Source organism: Mugil cephalus, chromosome 16, assembly GCF_022458985.1.
Source record: "Mugil cephalus isolate CIBA_MC_2020 chromosome 16, CIBA_Mcephalus_1.1, whole genome shotgun sequence".
Classification (NCBI taxonomy): Eukaryota; Metazoa; Chordata; class Actinopteri; order Mugiliformes; family Mugilidae; genus Mugil; species Mugil cephalus.
In genome coordinates this window covers 7,825,837-7,839,487 of record NC_061785.1, presented here as the reverse complement: position 1 = coordinate 7,839,487, position 13,651 = coordinate 7,825,837, and the positions used below count along the sequence as shown (strand labels likewise).

Sequence of the window (13,651 nt, the reverse complement as noted above, 5' to 3'; positions counted from 1 at the left end):
GTCTCCTACAGTGTGACCCAGGTGGCTGACAATGTTTGTACGGGCCGGGGAGGTGAGGGGACGGGGGGACGTTCTGAATTCCAAAAGGAATCTGGCTCGCAGCAATCAGATGGACTAATGAAAGCAATAGAACCTAAATTGGGTAGCAATGCAATTTCTAGTCAAATGTCCTAGCTGGCAATGATGTTGGAATGGCTGTGGAAAGGGTGGGCAGAGGCTGATAACCGCTCACAGACAACTGCTGTTATAAAAGCTCTGCACCTGCAGTAAATGGACACTTTGAAGCGAAAGAGAAAAGAGCTCCCAGCCTTGTTATTTCAATTTTGGCGTTGTCGATGTTTTCTTTTTTTTTTAACCAAGAGTTCCTTGAAAAAGTAACTTTCACCCAATTTACCAGTATATTTACAGGTCACGCTGGGTGCTGCCGCACATGTGAAGAAAGTTTTAGAAATCACAAACTCGATTTTGCCTGATCTGAGGGACTTTTTAAGCAGGACTGACAGCGGTGGAGTAAAAGTTTGTTAGCAAAAACATTTGCAACAAAGCTCCATGTCAGATTGTTTCTCTCTAGTTGGGATAAATATGTTTTTTCCAAGGATGGTGTCGCCCCCCCCCTCCCACTCGGGTAAAAAATAGAAGCGATTCGGCAGCAAAACAACTAGTTCTTCAAACGAGGGTTTGAAAAAATGAAACATTTATTGGGTAGCCATGTGTGTCTGTCTTGGGCATCTTTTTTTTTTCCCCCTCCAAGTTCCAGTGAGAAGAATCGCGTTACACATTTTAAAATAATCTTCTAATAATTATATTTAGCCTTGATTTAAACAATAAAATAGGTGCAAATTGGCAAATTACTCCTATCATTTATCATTTAGGTCATTTTCACAGTGTCCATGGTGGCTGTGTGAAACACATCCAGCTTTTTTTAATTATGCATGCTCGCTGGCAGGGGAGAGGGAATTTTCTTTCTTAGTTGTCAAAAACCAGACTAATGGTTTTCATCTGACATCTATTGCGGAGCCGTTGCGTAACAAGAGGACTACAACTGATTCTGTTACATGTCTCTTCTAAAAAGATACAAATGGAAGTACAGATATATACACACCGACCAGGCATAACATTATGACCACCTTTCTAATAATGTGCAGGAGACCTCACCAGAGAATGGACATGGGTCTTCTGAGGGTGTCCTGTGGTGTCTGGTAACACAATGTTGTTATTGTGGTACCTTTGGGTCTTATGCCCCAGTTTCTGGTCAAGCAAGTTTCGGGTGGGTGTTACCCACAGAGTTTATTCCTATTTAAACCTCAATTTCCCACTAGTTTATCAGAACTAAAAGAACTATAAAAAGAAATATCCCAAAATAACAATAATAATTCTGACGCGTGCAGCACAAGAGCACAACACTTGCCTAAACTCTAAATCTATACAGCACAAGTCCTCTCATTTTATATTTTTAACAAAAATCAAATCAGGTAAGGTTCACATAAATAAAACAGAAGGCTGCAGCAGCAGCAACAGCAGCAGCAGCAGCACAACAAGCCAGAAAGTAAAGAGATGCTGAGACCAAGTTCAGAGATTAGCAGGCAGCCTACACCAGAGCATCTATAATTCATGTGATTGTTTGCGGCTGCGCTGACTGCTCATCTGATTGCTACACTGCTGAGGCCTTGTGCCGATATTTGCATGGAGAGAAAAACATTTGGAAATATTCTTACCCACTTCTAACCGCTGTTCCTTAGCAACAACAGTGTAGGGAGTTTAAAGCAGCACGGTGTACGGGTGTTTGTGTGTGTGTGTGTGTGTGTGTGTGTCCAGTGGTGGTGTCGTACTTACTTATTTTGCATCATGTTCATTATGATCCAGTCCGAGGGGTAGACGTTTTTTCCAATGAGATCTTTAAACATGATAAATGTTTCCATTAGGAAATCCTGCAAGAGAAAGAAAATTCTCAAAATGAAAACTACTCTCTCTTTCTTCGCACCTCCAAGATAAGAGCAATCTCAAATTAACTGTTAAAAGTTTGTGGCTTTCTCGCATAAACAGGTTTTTAGATTTGATTTTAAGGTCAAGCCGATTCATGCTTTGCCCTTTTGGACTTGAACCATAAACAGTATAAAGATGGACGGTGGTACCGCTAATGAAAGCCAAAGCAAGTAGAGCTCCCCCTGGCGGCTGGCTGCAGTATAATCCATGTAAGTGGATGGGACTTGGACCAAACTAAAACTAAAAACTAAAATACATTTGTCAAATAATATTTTTTTTAAGGATAGTTTCTGTCATTTTAAATAGTTAATTTAATGTTGATGCTAACTGAAGTTAATTTTAGTTTTTTTCAGTCATTTCACGCTATAGAAACAGGATGTGACGGAATGCCGACCACCAGTTGCCATGACAACCGCTCTGTAAAGCGGACCCGTGGGATTTGCGAGAGCTGTAAAAAAAAAAAAAAAAATAAGGAAATACATAAATGAGTTCAGTGTATAATCTGATATTTCTGTGGTGGAGGTAGAGCAGAGCGCAGTATTAATTAAGCAGAAGCTCGAGTGGTCCCGGCGAAAGTGCGATCGGGTCATCGATATCTCGGCTCCAAGCAAGGAAGTAACGACACATAGTCCATATTTATGTAGTCTGTGACTTGAAACCAATAATCCAGCTTTTTGTTCTAATGACACTGCAGTGTCATAGGAGAACAATACAGAATTAGGACACAGAAATATTAGTAACTCAATAATTAGGTTCACTACTTATTAAAAAGGCGTGGGAATTAAAGAAAGTGTTCACTTCCTCCTGGTCCTTTTTTGATCAGATTTTTGATCTTTCTGTTGATATTTTTCATATTTTTTCTTTGTTTGGTTCATAGTTCTTTCTTTTGCATGTACAAATGGTGACATATTTTGCACATGAACACGAAATGTTTGAAATAAAATTCATTCATTCACCACAAAAAGACATTCTCTGCAGCAAATCAAGCTCCTCAACCTTTTCAGAACAGCGAATTCATCATCAGCTCATTCTCACGTCCGACACCCTTTGTTATATTTAACCGAGCCGTTTATATGATTTACATGTCACAGCCTTTTCTCTTTGTAGCCAAGCTTTAACGCTTAAGGCTTGCATAAATGGTTACATCTACACATTTAAGCTTATTCTTCTGTCACATCCACAATAGCGCTACTTTTCGAGTTTGTGCCAGCTAAATACCTTTAACATAAATACGCGTCTATTTCTGGCTGCAGACGTTCACCCCTGGCTGGATGAATCCCTGTGCTTTGTGGTGGCGTGTCAAGAGGAAAAATCTCAAAAACAACTTTTTTTTTTTTTTTTTTTGTGCATGTGCGCATGGCCCACACACCGGCGTCAGGAACAATAAATCTGTGCATAAACCTGGCTTCATCACAGTGATCACTTATCCAGCAATCAGGGAAACAAAGGCAACCTCAAACATATGTCCTGTGTACAATTATAAACATCAGACAGGTCTATTTAGCCCCATGCATCAAGAAAAAAAACACATCTAGATGAATAAATACAGACTAAATGGAATGTCAAGATAAGTACTAAAAGGTAGTAATCTAATTGCAACTAATGACAAAATATTTTGTACAGTTTACATGAGAAATATAAATCACATTTCTGCAGCTTTAACGTCCCGTGGTAGGCAAACAGTGGGATTTTCCTACTTGTTAGAGAGGAGTAATAGAATGTTAATCTGGCAGCAGATACGAGAGAAATATCGCTTTGAGGGCAAAATTATTCAGAGCTGAAATCCATAACCTCAGAGATTTATCCCCTCTCCACAACTTGTTGGCTGCAACCAGCTATCCGCTTTCCCTTCAGGAGCTGTACATACAGAAAGCCCAGGAGCAAAGACTTTAAGAAATTCAATTTCACACTTTGTCGTGCGAGGTGGGGGGGGGGGGGGGGGGGGGGGGTGGTGTTTCTCAAACAGATGTAATCTAACTTTTGATTTCTAGAAAAAGACACAGCGGAACGATACAGTGGAGCATTTTTAAGTTATTACGTGACAATGCATCCTGGAGCGTCTCAGCGAGAAGGGGAGCTGATAAGGCGTACTCACCACCACGTCGCTCCTTATCTTGCCAAAGGTGCTGATCAGATGAGCGTAATGATAGTCGTCCATCTGCCTCAGCGTGGCCGTCATGCTGGCCACGAAGCTCCCCTGGAAAAGAGGAAGAATACACAATCAAGTTCAAACGACGGAACGACTCTGCGCCTCTGATTTTGACGGCCAGCAACTGCAAGCCGAGTTGATTGGATCCGAGTACTGGAGCGGACTCGGCCTCCCAGGTTTTGAAAAGGTAGCCGCCCTCACTCGGTGGGTGATCTCATTAACCTACTGCCCTCCACTCCATGGCTCTTTGTCTCAGCTGATTACAATGCCTGTGAGGTGTCTAAAGTGCTGTCTTTACTTTGCAACGCGGCTCTGGTTAGCACAGAGTCGATGTGCTGAGGGGAAGAGATAAGGCGAAGCCAACGCGTGGCAGCCTGGGTGAAAAGAGGCTGCTGCTGCCAGTCAAGAGTCCTTCGTTTGATGTGCGTGAACAAAGCCCGGTACATACGGGAGAAAGGCAGAGGGAAAGCGACGGGAAATGTATGAACATATTTCGGAAGGGTCTTTCCTGATCATTAGCATACTGTTGAGAGTCTGAGACAGACGGGTACAAGAGGCGATTAACTACTCAAGACGTTCGCGCAGAGCATAATGGTAATCAGCTACCCTAACCCTAACCCTAACCCTAAGACACACAAGAACAACACAAGCAAAGCAGAAAGATGGCTAAGAGATAATGTTTGTTATTAGCCAACAAAAGATGTAGGGCCAATTAAATCTGAACAATAAGTCACATCATTTGCATAAATACTTTTGAAGAATAAGAGTGTACAATGCTAATTCACCATTGTGCTTTAGCACTGCGCCTCCCAGTTTTGACTCGAGTCGCTAATAAAGAAATGCATTAAAGATAAGAGAATGTAATTAAAATTGCCTTGAAAATGCATGAAAGCACATCCAGATTAATGAATCTAAAGTCTGATAAGAGTTAAGACGCGCGAGCTTTACAAGTGACTGTCTGTCTCCTGGTTCTTCTACACACACACACACACACACACACACTACATACTGAAGTAATAACGATATTGCTGGATGGAGTCAGATGTCCATAACTGCAGCATTAAAGTAACTTACTTTTATCTAACAAAAGAAAAATGAGTGTGGAACAAATATCTGAAGATGAAGACAAAAGGACCATCTTGATACTTTTGTTTAAGCTTTTCATGTCTTTTCTTTTTTGCCCATTTTGGACAATAAAGCACCATTCTGTTACCGAACTGAGAACCCATTCGCTGTCATCTGATCACTGGCACAAAACGGATTATGAATCTGCAGGTCTGGACTATTTTTCCATGTTCAGTCTCACAAGCAACCTTAGACAAGGTAATGGAGTAGACACCACCACAAAGGCTTTGTTTTAGATATTTACCCATGACCAGCTTCCTATTATTCTATAGGTCTCCGTTATGCTTCCAAACAGTTGGGACTCATCAGAGAGTAAACATGAACCTTGTGAGGGTGTCCTGTGGTGTCTGGCAGCAGAATGTTGTTAGCGGGGTCTTTAGGTCCTACGGGTTGAGGGTAGGGGCCTCTGTGGATCATCTCACAGACACTTGATCAGTTTGGGATCTAGGAAATTGGGAGATCGAGTCAACACCTTGTGCTGTTCTTCATGTTTCTTTTTGTTTTTGAATTTCTGCAGCATCCATCATTGCTGTGGGGTGGGGGTGTCTGGTCTGGTCTGGTCTAGGTGGGTGGTATGTGTCTGAGTAACATCCACATAAATGTCAGGTCCAAAAGTTTCCCAGCAGAACACTGAGTTGTCACAAGATGGTTGACGTTTTTTACTTCTCATGTCAGTGGTTTTAGTGTTGCGGGCGACCGTGTATATGTCAATATGTAGTTCTAGTCCTAAAAGGGAGAATATGGTCATTCCATAAGTAGTTGTTATGTGAACAAATGCCAGACAACCTTGGTGATGTGCAGAGTTTTGGTGCAGCGTTCTTGGAACTGATGAAACTCAGCCACTTCGTGGCATCTAATCCTCACAATGCATTCAGTGTTACAGAAGGCCCCTCTCTTTGAGCTGTAATTAGGCCTGACCTACCAACACACAGCAGGGCAGAAACAACGCCGAGCGCTCTTGCACAGTCTTACCTCGCCTTGCACGTCTTAAAAAAAAGACGTTTTCATTCATTTTCTTCTGACGTCGTTAGTTCAGTTTTTAAGGGTATTACATTTGATTTCATTCACATCTTCAGACAAACATCTGCCACCATTGTTACATTACAACAATCAACAGCGCTGCCGACAAAATAATCAGCGCAAACATCCTTTAATCATGTTTCCTGCACTTTTTTTCCTCGCGGTGAGGTGATGCTGACGACTGCTCCCCTTCCCTCTGTCATGCTTCACATAAAGCAGCGCCACTCATTTTAAATTAATATTGAAATGTTTTTCTGAGTCAAGGAGGGCAAGGCACTCTCATCTATGAGGGCTTGTAGGCCTCACTTAGCATCAGCTCCAAAGCATTAAAATACAGAGGACAAATTTACACAGACGCCTGATTAGAAATTGCCAAAGAGACAAGTGTGTATAAAGTCCAGAAAGTAGTGGTTCCTTCACACTTCTTCAACTTCTTATTCTCCTTAGTGAAGAACAATTGCAGTTAATTAATCACGAATATGTGTAGAGCACCTCGTACTCAGTTATAGGTCGGTTGGTCTTTTTTTTTAAGATTTAACGTATAGTTGAGCAAATGCGGCATATACTCAAAGATTTGCCGGTTGCTTTATTAATCGAAGGAGAAAGAGCTTGAAAGCAGGCAGCCGCCTGGCGAAGTCATTGCCGCCTACTGCAGCAATTCCCTTCAGTAGGCAGACGAGAGAGGCGAAATCAGCTGGGGGGTATCCCACATTTCCTCGTTCTTTACATCTCCTCTGCCGCGAATGAATCCCCAAGATAAAGAGCCGTCAGCAAACTTTACATGCTGTAAGCCCCAGTGTGGGACTTGGAGTCGGGCTCAAAGTCTGCATACAGCCACATAAGCCCCTTAAGCCCACTCTCAACATTCAATCAAGCCAACCAACAGGGCCGCCATACATTCACCAGTGTAATTATTGATTTTATTCCTGTAATGTGTCGCTCGTGAATGAATCTTAAGCTTCAAAACAAATCCAATTGCTGCTTAGAGGCGCAAGGATCAGCTGGCAAATCCTGGTGGCAAATTAAATACAGGTGATGACTCTCACAAACATATTCCCAGCTCGCTGTGGTTTCGGAACACAGGATATACGGAACACGGGATCTCTCCCAGAAATAGGCATTCAGACCTTTCACTGCGAAGCAACTAGGAGATAAATGCAAAACAGAAACACACGCCACACCAGCGGCTGAGATGCACTGCGAGACATAGAGATGTGGAGGCATGACGGAAAACGGAAAGATTCAGGTATGGCTCTCTGTTCGGTCCAGCTCTAAGATCGCGGCAAAGCAGCGAAGCGTCGTCTTCCTCTGCAGGTTTATCACGGTGACGAGAGATCTTAGGAGTCGAGGAAAGACGTCAAGGCCAGCCGGTCTCCTCGCAGCTCATCCCTTCCACTTTTAACACTGGTGTGAACCCGGTATTATTGCCATGGCAACTCACGTATTTTACATCGGACCGAAGAAGCACGGAAGGAAGTAAACAAAGCAGTCAGAGAAAAGGAAGGTTCAGCAGAGAAGAAAAAAAAAAGAAATCTCCCTCACTGGTAACAAGCGGGTCTATCAATTCTGATTTCGGTGTGGGCGACGGAGGTATATGACGCTCCAAGGAGCTGCCAAGACGAGCGGATGCAGAGGAGGAACAATACAAATACAAAGATGCAGAGGTAGACATGTGGACATCCTTCTCTGCATTCATGTGTACGTTTAATTTTGTCGTGCCTCCCGCATGCCGTGACTTCAATGCATTTAACATGACGGCTGAATTTATTCCTCAATTAGTGTTAAAAATTAAGCCGCCTCGTCTACACCCGTATGACAAACTGAAACAGTCATGGATGCTTCAGGTTCTGGAGATACAGGATGGTACAGTGTGCTTCTCATATGCTAATCTTCAGTTTGTCAAGATCGTTATCATTAATGGCAGTGGTGTTGTCACTAGCTCCTTTTTATCAAGGGAGGCCACAATCGGAGCAAGAAACCATAGCTTCCAGATGGACCATTGAGCAACTGCGAGACATGATTGACCACCCAAAGGGAAAAGACAAAAAGACTCAATATGCTCCATGGAAACGTCGCCATCCACCAAGTGAGCCGTCATCCATCTCATGCATTTATCTACGAGGACAAATTCTCAAGCTAAACAACAATAAACGGAAACTTCACGTGTGGTACGTGTCAGTGGGTCGAGAAGCAGCCGAGCTCCCAAACCCTGCCTCCATATCCATCTTATGCTCGAGGGCAAATGAAACGGAATCTTAGCGGAAATGAAAAAGCGGGGATTAGAGGGCACGGCCAGATCCATCACACGCCGCTCTGCCGCTTGTATTGCTCTGATAATTCATCTCACTTTGGCGTCTGACAGCCAAGAAGCAAAAATTGATGTTTGCTCTAGCAGTGAAGGGTTTGCCCCATTAACAGAGCATTCTTTTAAACCTTTAATTAAGCCAGTGGGGAAATGGCACGCCGGTCTATTGAGAGCGGCACCCTGAGCGACGATACGTCTCTGGAGGGGAGGAAGACACAGGAGCACAGAGAGGGTTTGATGACCAACAGGGATCAGGGAAAAAAAAAATAAAAAATGACTTTGCTCGATTAGCTCCAAGGCTGATGCAGCACGAATTTGCTGGCTCATTACGACGCAAATTACATGAGCACATAGAAAATCCCACATGGGAACGATGCCATTTAATGTGATTAGGAAAGAAACAGACTTCTTATGCAAAAACGAGTGATCCGTGCGGTTCTGTTTGCAAAAAAGAAAGACATCACAAGAAAGAGAGAAACAACCACCAGCAAAAAATGAAAAAAAGAAAAAAGAAAAATTCAGTTGGAATTCTTCTCAATCAGAGAAAGCATTGTTGTGGACGAAATCCAGTCATTTCCAGCGAGATGATTTTCTGAAGAGACAATTATATAAAAATGGGTATAAGTAGATGGGTATAAAACACCAATAAAATGTCCACCTGTCCCAGACTAGACACATCGATCACTCAAGGAGCTATTAGTCACTTAATCAAAAATGTATCCTGGTAAGGATCATAAACTGCATAAAGATGGCGGGTGAAACCGCTAAAAGAAAGTAGAGCTCCCCCTGGTGTTTGGTTGCAGTATAGGTCATAAGCTCCACCCCCTCCATGTTAGTGGATGGGACTTGGGCCGAACTAAAACACGAACATATGTGTCAAAAAAAATTCCATTTGAGGATAGTTTACCTCCTTTTAGGTAGTTAAGTGCAGTATTAATCTGATTGGACCATACTGCGCAGACTCTACCTACAAAGTTGCCAGATGGCGCTGCCCATATTCTTGGGAAAACAGTGTCAGCTTGACCAATGCATATTTATATACAGACTATGGGGTGGACACATAATTGAAACGAAACTTTATAAAACAATAAAAACGTGCAAAATAATTTGCCAATATTATTGATTAAAAATAAAGAAAGAAGAAGAACTGTATTTCCTTCCTATAGAGGGAAGTATGGATTCACACAGTTGCTTTAACTGTATTTTGTATCGTCTTTTAGCTTCTGAGCCACAGGGGAAAATCCATCTGTCCACATTGTTTTTCTCTATAAACACAACACTATCACATACACACACACACACACACACACACACACACACAAACAGCACAAGAAACAAAGAAGCGAGAAAGTCAGCAGCACTGGAGCGCTTTTCACACTGGCCTGTCAAAGTGAGGGAGAGCTGACACGCACAATATACTTGGCTGCGGCTGCACGGCTCAGCCGGCCCACTTGGCTCCAACGTTGAGCCAACAAGGTGGCAGGCGGGAGGGTCAGCCAACGGAAACGAGTGGGAGACCGCGCGAGCGGCCGGCCAAGCCGTTTACACTTCATTTTCCTTTTCAGCGGCAGTTGGCGTGATGTCCAGATAAACACTCTATCCTTATATTTAAGGATAAATAATAAGTCCAGAGAACCCAGGCAGGCAGCCATGAAAGTGACCCGTTATGCCATTCATTCAGACAGCATCCAACGCAGACGAGCTCGAGGAAGCACTTTCACACTCTAATACATCAAAGGTTTATACCTCCCTGAACAGACACCTTCATTTATAATAAGGAAAACCGCATTGAGCAAAGGCCGCTTTCTTTCACATGAAAGTCATGTGCGTCCAATGACCAGCACACATCATTCACTGGAAAGGAAATAGATGTTAGTGGCCATTGCCACACTGACATTGTTATTGTCAAGCGTGGCAGATTGGGCAGATGGACTGGAGCATGAGGGGGGGGGATTGTGTAGAATGTGCTGTCATGTCTTGAAGCCATAACAAACTGTCCAGATAGCCCAGAGTATTTGTTACTAAAGGTCAGAACCAGCTTTAAATGTTGTGGTTGGAGACACAACTGGCATTAGCTCTTGCTGGTCGCCGGACCTGAGGCACAGCCAGAAAACTCCGGATCATTTTTGAAAGACAGCTTACTCGAAAAACACACACCACAGGCACTCTGACGAATCAGAAGACTGCACTCTGAACTCCCCTCACGTGCACCGAGCGGCTGGGAAATACGTGCTTATTTTCACTTCGTGGGTTTGCTTTAAACGTCTTCGTAATCTAGTCGCTTATTTCGGACGGACTTTGGGCGTTTGACAATAAGGCTAAAAGACCGCAGCAGATGGGGACGCGCTCTCGCTGGCGTATCCGCTAGGCACACTTTCAGCTTTGCTTTCTCACTCAGCGAGACTTGCTGGGCCGGTGCTGCTACAGAGCAGACACATCATATCACCCTGTCAGCCAAACAGCACGCGCACACACAAAAAGCTTTCCCCCATCTCTTTAAACTCTGCTAAGAGATCCAAAGCCACAATCCATTGACAGCACTTGTCTACATCTCCAGTAACTCCATACAGATACAACGCTCAAATCTCTTAGACGTCCAGTGTGGATGAGTGCAATCAAGAGATTAGAAGAGAGACGTTTAATAGTGGCAAACTAAAAAAGGAGGGAAAAAATATTCTTGAAATACTCTTTCCCTACTCCACTAGGTACGCTAATATATACTATACCATGTGTGGCACAGTAGCCTGAGTGGTGACAAACTCCAGTCCATCGAATCAGTAGCAACTAAAATCATACACACAATGAATGTTCCAATTAAAATATCAGAGAAATTTCTACAAAATCAAAATGAATAAACTCTTTCCCGGGGATATATTCCAAGGTGTGTTAGGAGTTCACATAATCAGTCAAGCAACAGTAACCCTGACACTCAGCTGCATTTCATCGCTGCTTCCGATCCATGTTGACATTTGTGTTTTATCACTTTGTCTCCTCTGATCAGCATGTGCGTCCAGTCCGCCGATGACTCTATTCCTTTCTCAGGGCGGGGTGGGATGTGGTATTTAACACTAGTCAGAGCAGATGCTACAGCGCCCGGAAGCGTATACAATAAAAAAAAAAAAAAAAAGTCAGTTTATCTCTCGTGATGGGCCTGATTTTCAACTCGAGCCAGTTCATATTGCTCGTACATGCATCATTCTACGCAGTATGTTTGAAAGATTTAGTGAGAGAGACTCAATAGGGAATGAATCAGCGCTGTTACAGGCTACTGCATGCATGTAACAGACGTGTACCAAATGAAATAATGCCACCGCAGTCACAATGAAGAGCGGCCGTGCACGAATTTCAAACTGCACAATCCATAAATCAATTTACAATGCAAGCATGCAGAGAGCAAATACCGAGAACAAACGCGATTCGGATTTCCCTTTCACCGCAGTGCTGCCTATATCGTACTTGCAAAGGACAAGGACATTGTATAGGAGTCCCCTGAGGGCTCGGCTTTGAGGTAATGAAATCAATAGGAGAGGAGAGTCACTCCAGTGACTTGTCCACTGCCACCGGTTTATCTGTCTGAGGAGCAGTTTGCTTACATAAGCAGAACGCTGAGCGGATTTCAATAAAAAGAGAACAGCAAAGCCTTTTCCATCTTCGCACACAGCACACATCTCCTCCCAGAGAGGTTTTATCCCTAAACAAATGTCATTACCCCAGGGTTTACATACGAAACAGTTCTCATGCGCCGTGGCGTTCCAAGGTCAGATCTCTACAAACATTATTCAGCTCTTCGCCCGCCTCACACCAGCCGCTTGTCGCCGTTTTGGCAGAGCAATAACAAGGCTTGGAAGAAGATGTGTTACCGTCACTCCAAAACAAAAAAAAAATAAACAAAAAAACAAGAATCCGATCTCATAAAAGAGGATGTGTTGGGAGCGCGGTGCTCGGCACCTGCGAGAAGCGGGGGTATTTTATGTCACGTTGTAGAGAAGTGAGATGCGGCAACGGGGTGAACAAAGAACAGCAAAACTTTATATTCTGTGTCATAAAGGGCTTGGTGGAGAAAGCTGTGACAGGGAGGCTGTAATAAATAAGGCGAGGCGGTTTAATGAATATCAATGTGAACAGGCTCAGCTGTAACTCAGTCTCATCTGACCCTTTTGTTTTGGCATCTTCTTCAACAGTGGATCAGCTGTTCAGGTTGGCTGCAGATGAGTTGTGTACTCAGCAGTCACAGAGCTCACAAGTATATGCATTTAGAAGCAATACATAAAAACATTAAACTACATGTTCTCAAGTGCAGCCTGGCTTCTGGGTGGGGTGGGGTGGGGTGGGGGGGTACCTGGTCTGGTCTACCTGGGTGCTACATGTTTAAGTCACATCCACCCGATTGCCTGTCAGTGGTCATAATGATGCGTTTAATACACATTGAAAACTGTTAAACTCTTTAGAAGAAGTAGGATTCAGTGGTGATGGAGGGGGAGACTTGAGTGATTAAAAGTATCTGGTAATAAGGGGTGATCAACAGGGAAACAATCCTCTATTAAAATTAAATATCTTCAGGGAAATTGACTTTATGAGGAGAAAAATAAACAATAATAAGTGTCATAAACAAGATGGACTAATGGGTGCTGCCACACTTGAAAGAAATTGGTTTAGGGGGAGGAGAGACAGCCGATGCGTGAAATCCAAAATGATGAATCTACAGAATGTCGTGATCTGGAACAACGTGGAATCCAGATGAAAGGCTTCACACAAGGTCTTATTTTAACACAAAAACTTTATAAAGCTCCACGATAGCAACAGAAATCAGATCACCTTCAACTCCAATGGTGGAGCAGGTTTATCTCACACGACTACCAGGGCACTTAGGCCATCAAACTCACTGCTCCAGGAAGAGCCTCGGTCCAGGCTTTTTACTCATGGCGACAGAGCTTTCTGAGCAAAACCCCAAAACTGTGGATCAGCCTGCCTGTCCACAGTCCACTGAGCATTTTAAAACACTGCTAAAAACTAGGGGCGGGGTATCGGCGATACGATACGTATCACGATACTTGAGTCACGATGCGATA

At 43.3% G+C, this 13,651-nt stretch overlaps 1 protein-coding gene across 7 annotated transcripts in view; it reads right to left on the bottom strand.

Annotated features, from left to right (window-relative positions):
• dock1 (dedicator of cytokinesis 1) overlaps positions 1-13,651 on the bottom strand; it is a 194,847-nt gene that overhangs the window by 60,955 nt on the left and 120,241 nt on the right. For all 7 annotated transcript variants that reach the window (XM_047608341.1, XM_047608343.1, XM_047608342.1 and 4 more), the window contains 2 exons: positions 4,079-4,180; positions 1,834-1,928 (listed from right to left, as the gene is read on the bottom strand). In XM_047608341.1, coding sequence (XP_047464297.1) covers positions 1,834-1,928; positions 4,079-4,180 — 197 coding nt within the window. The remainder of the gene's footprint in view (positions 1-1,833; positions 1,929-4,078; positions 4,181-13,651) is intronic.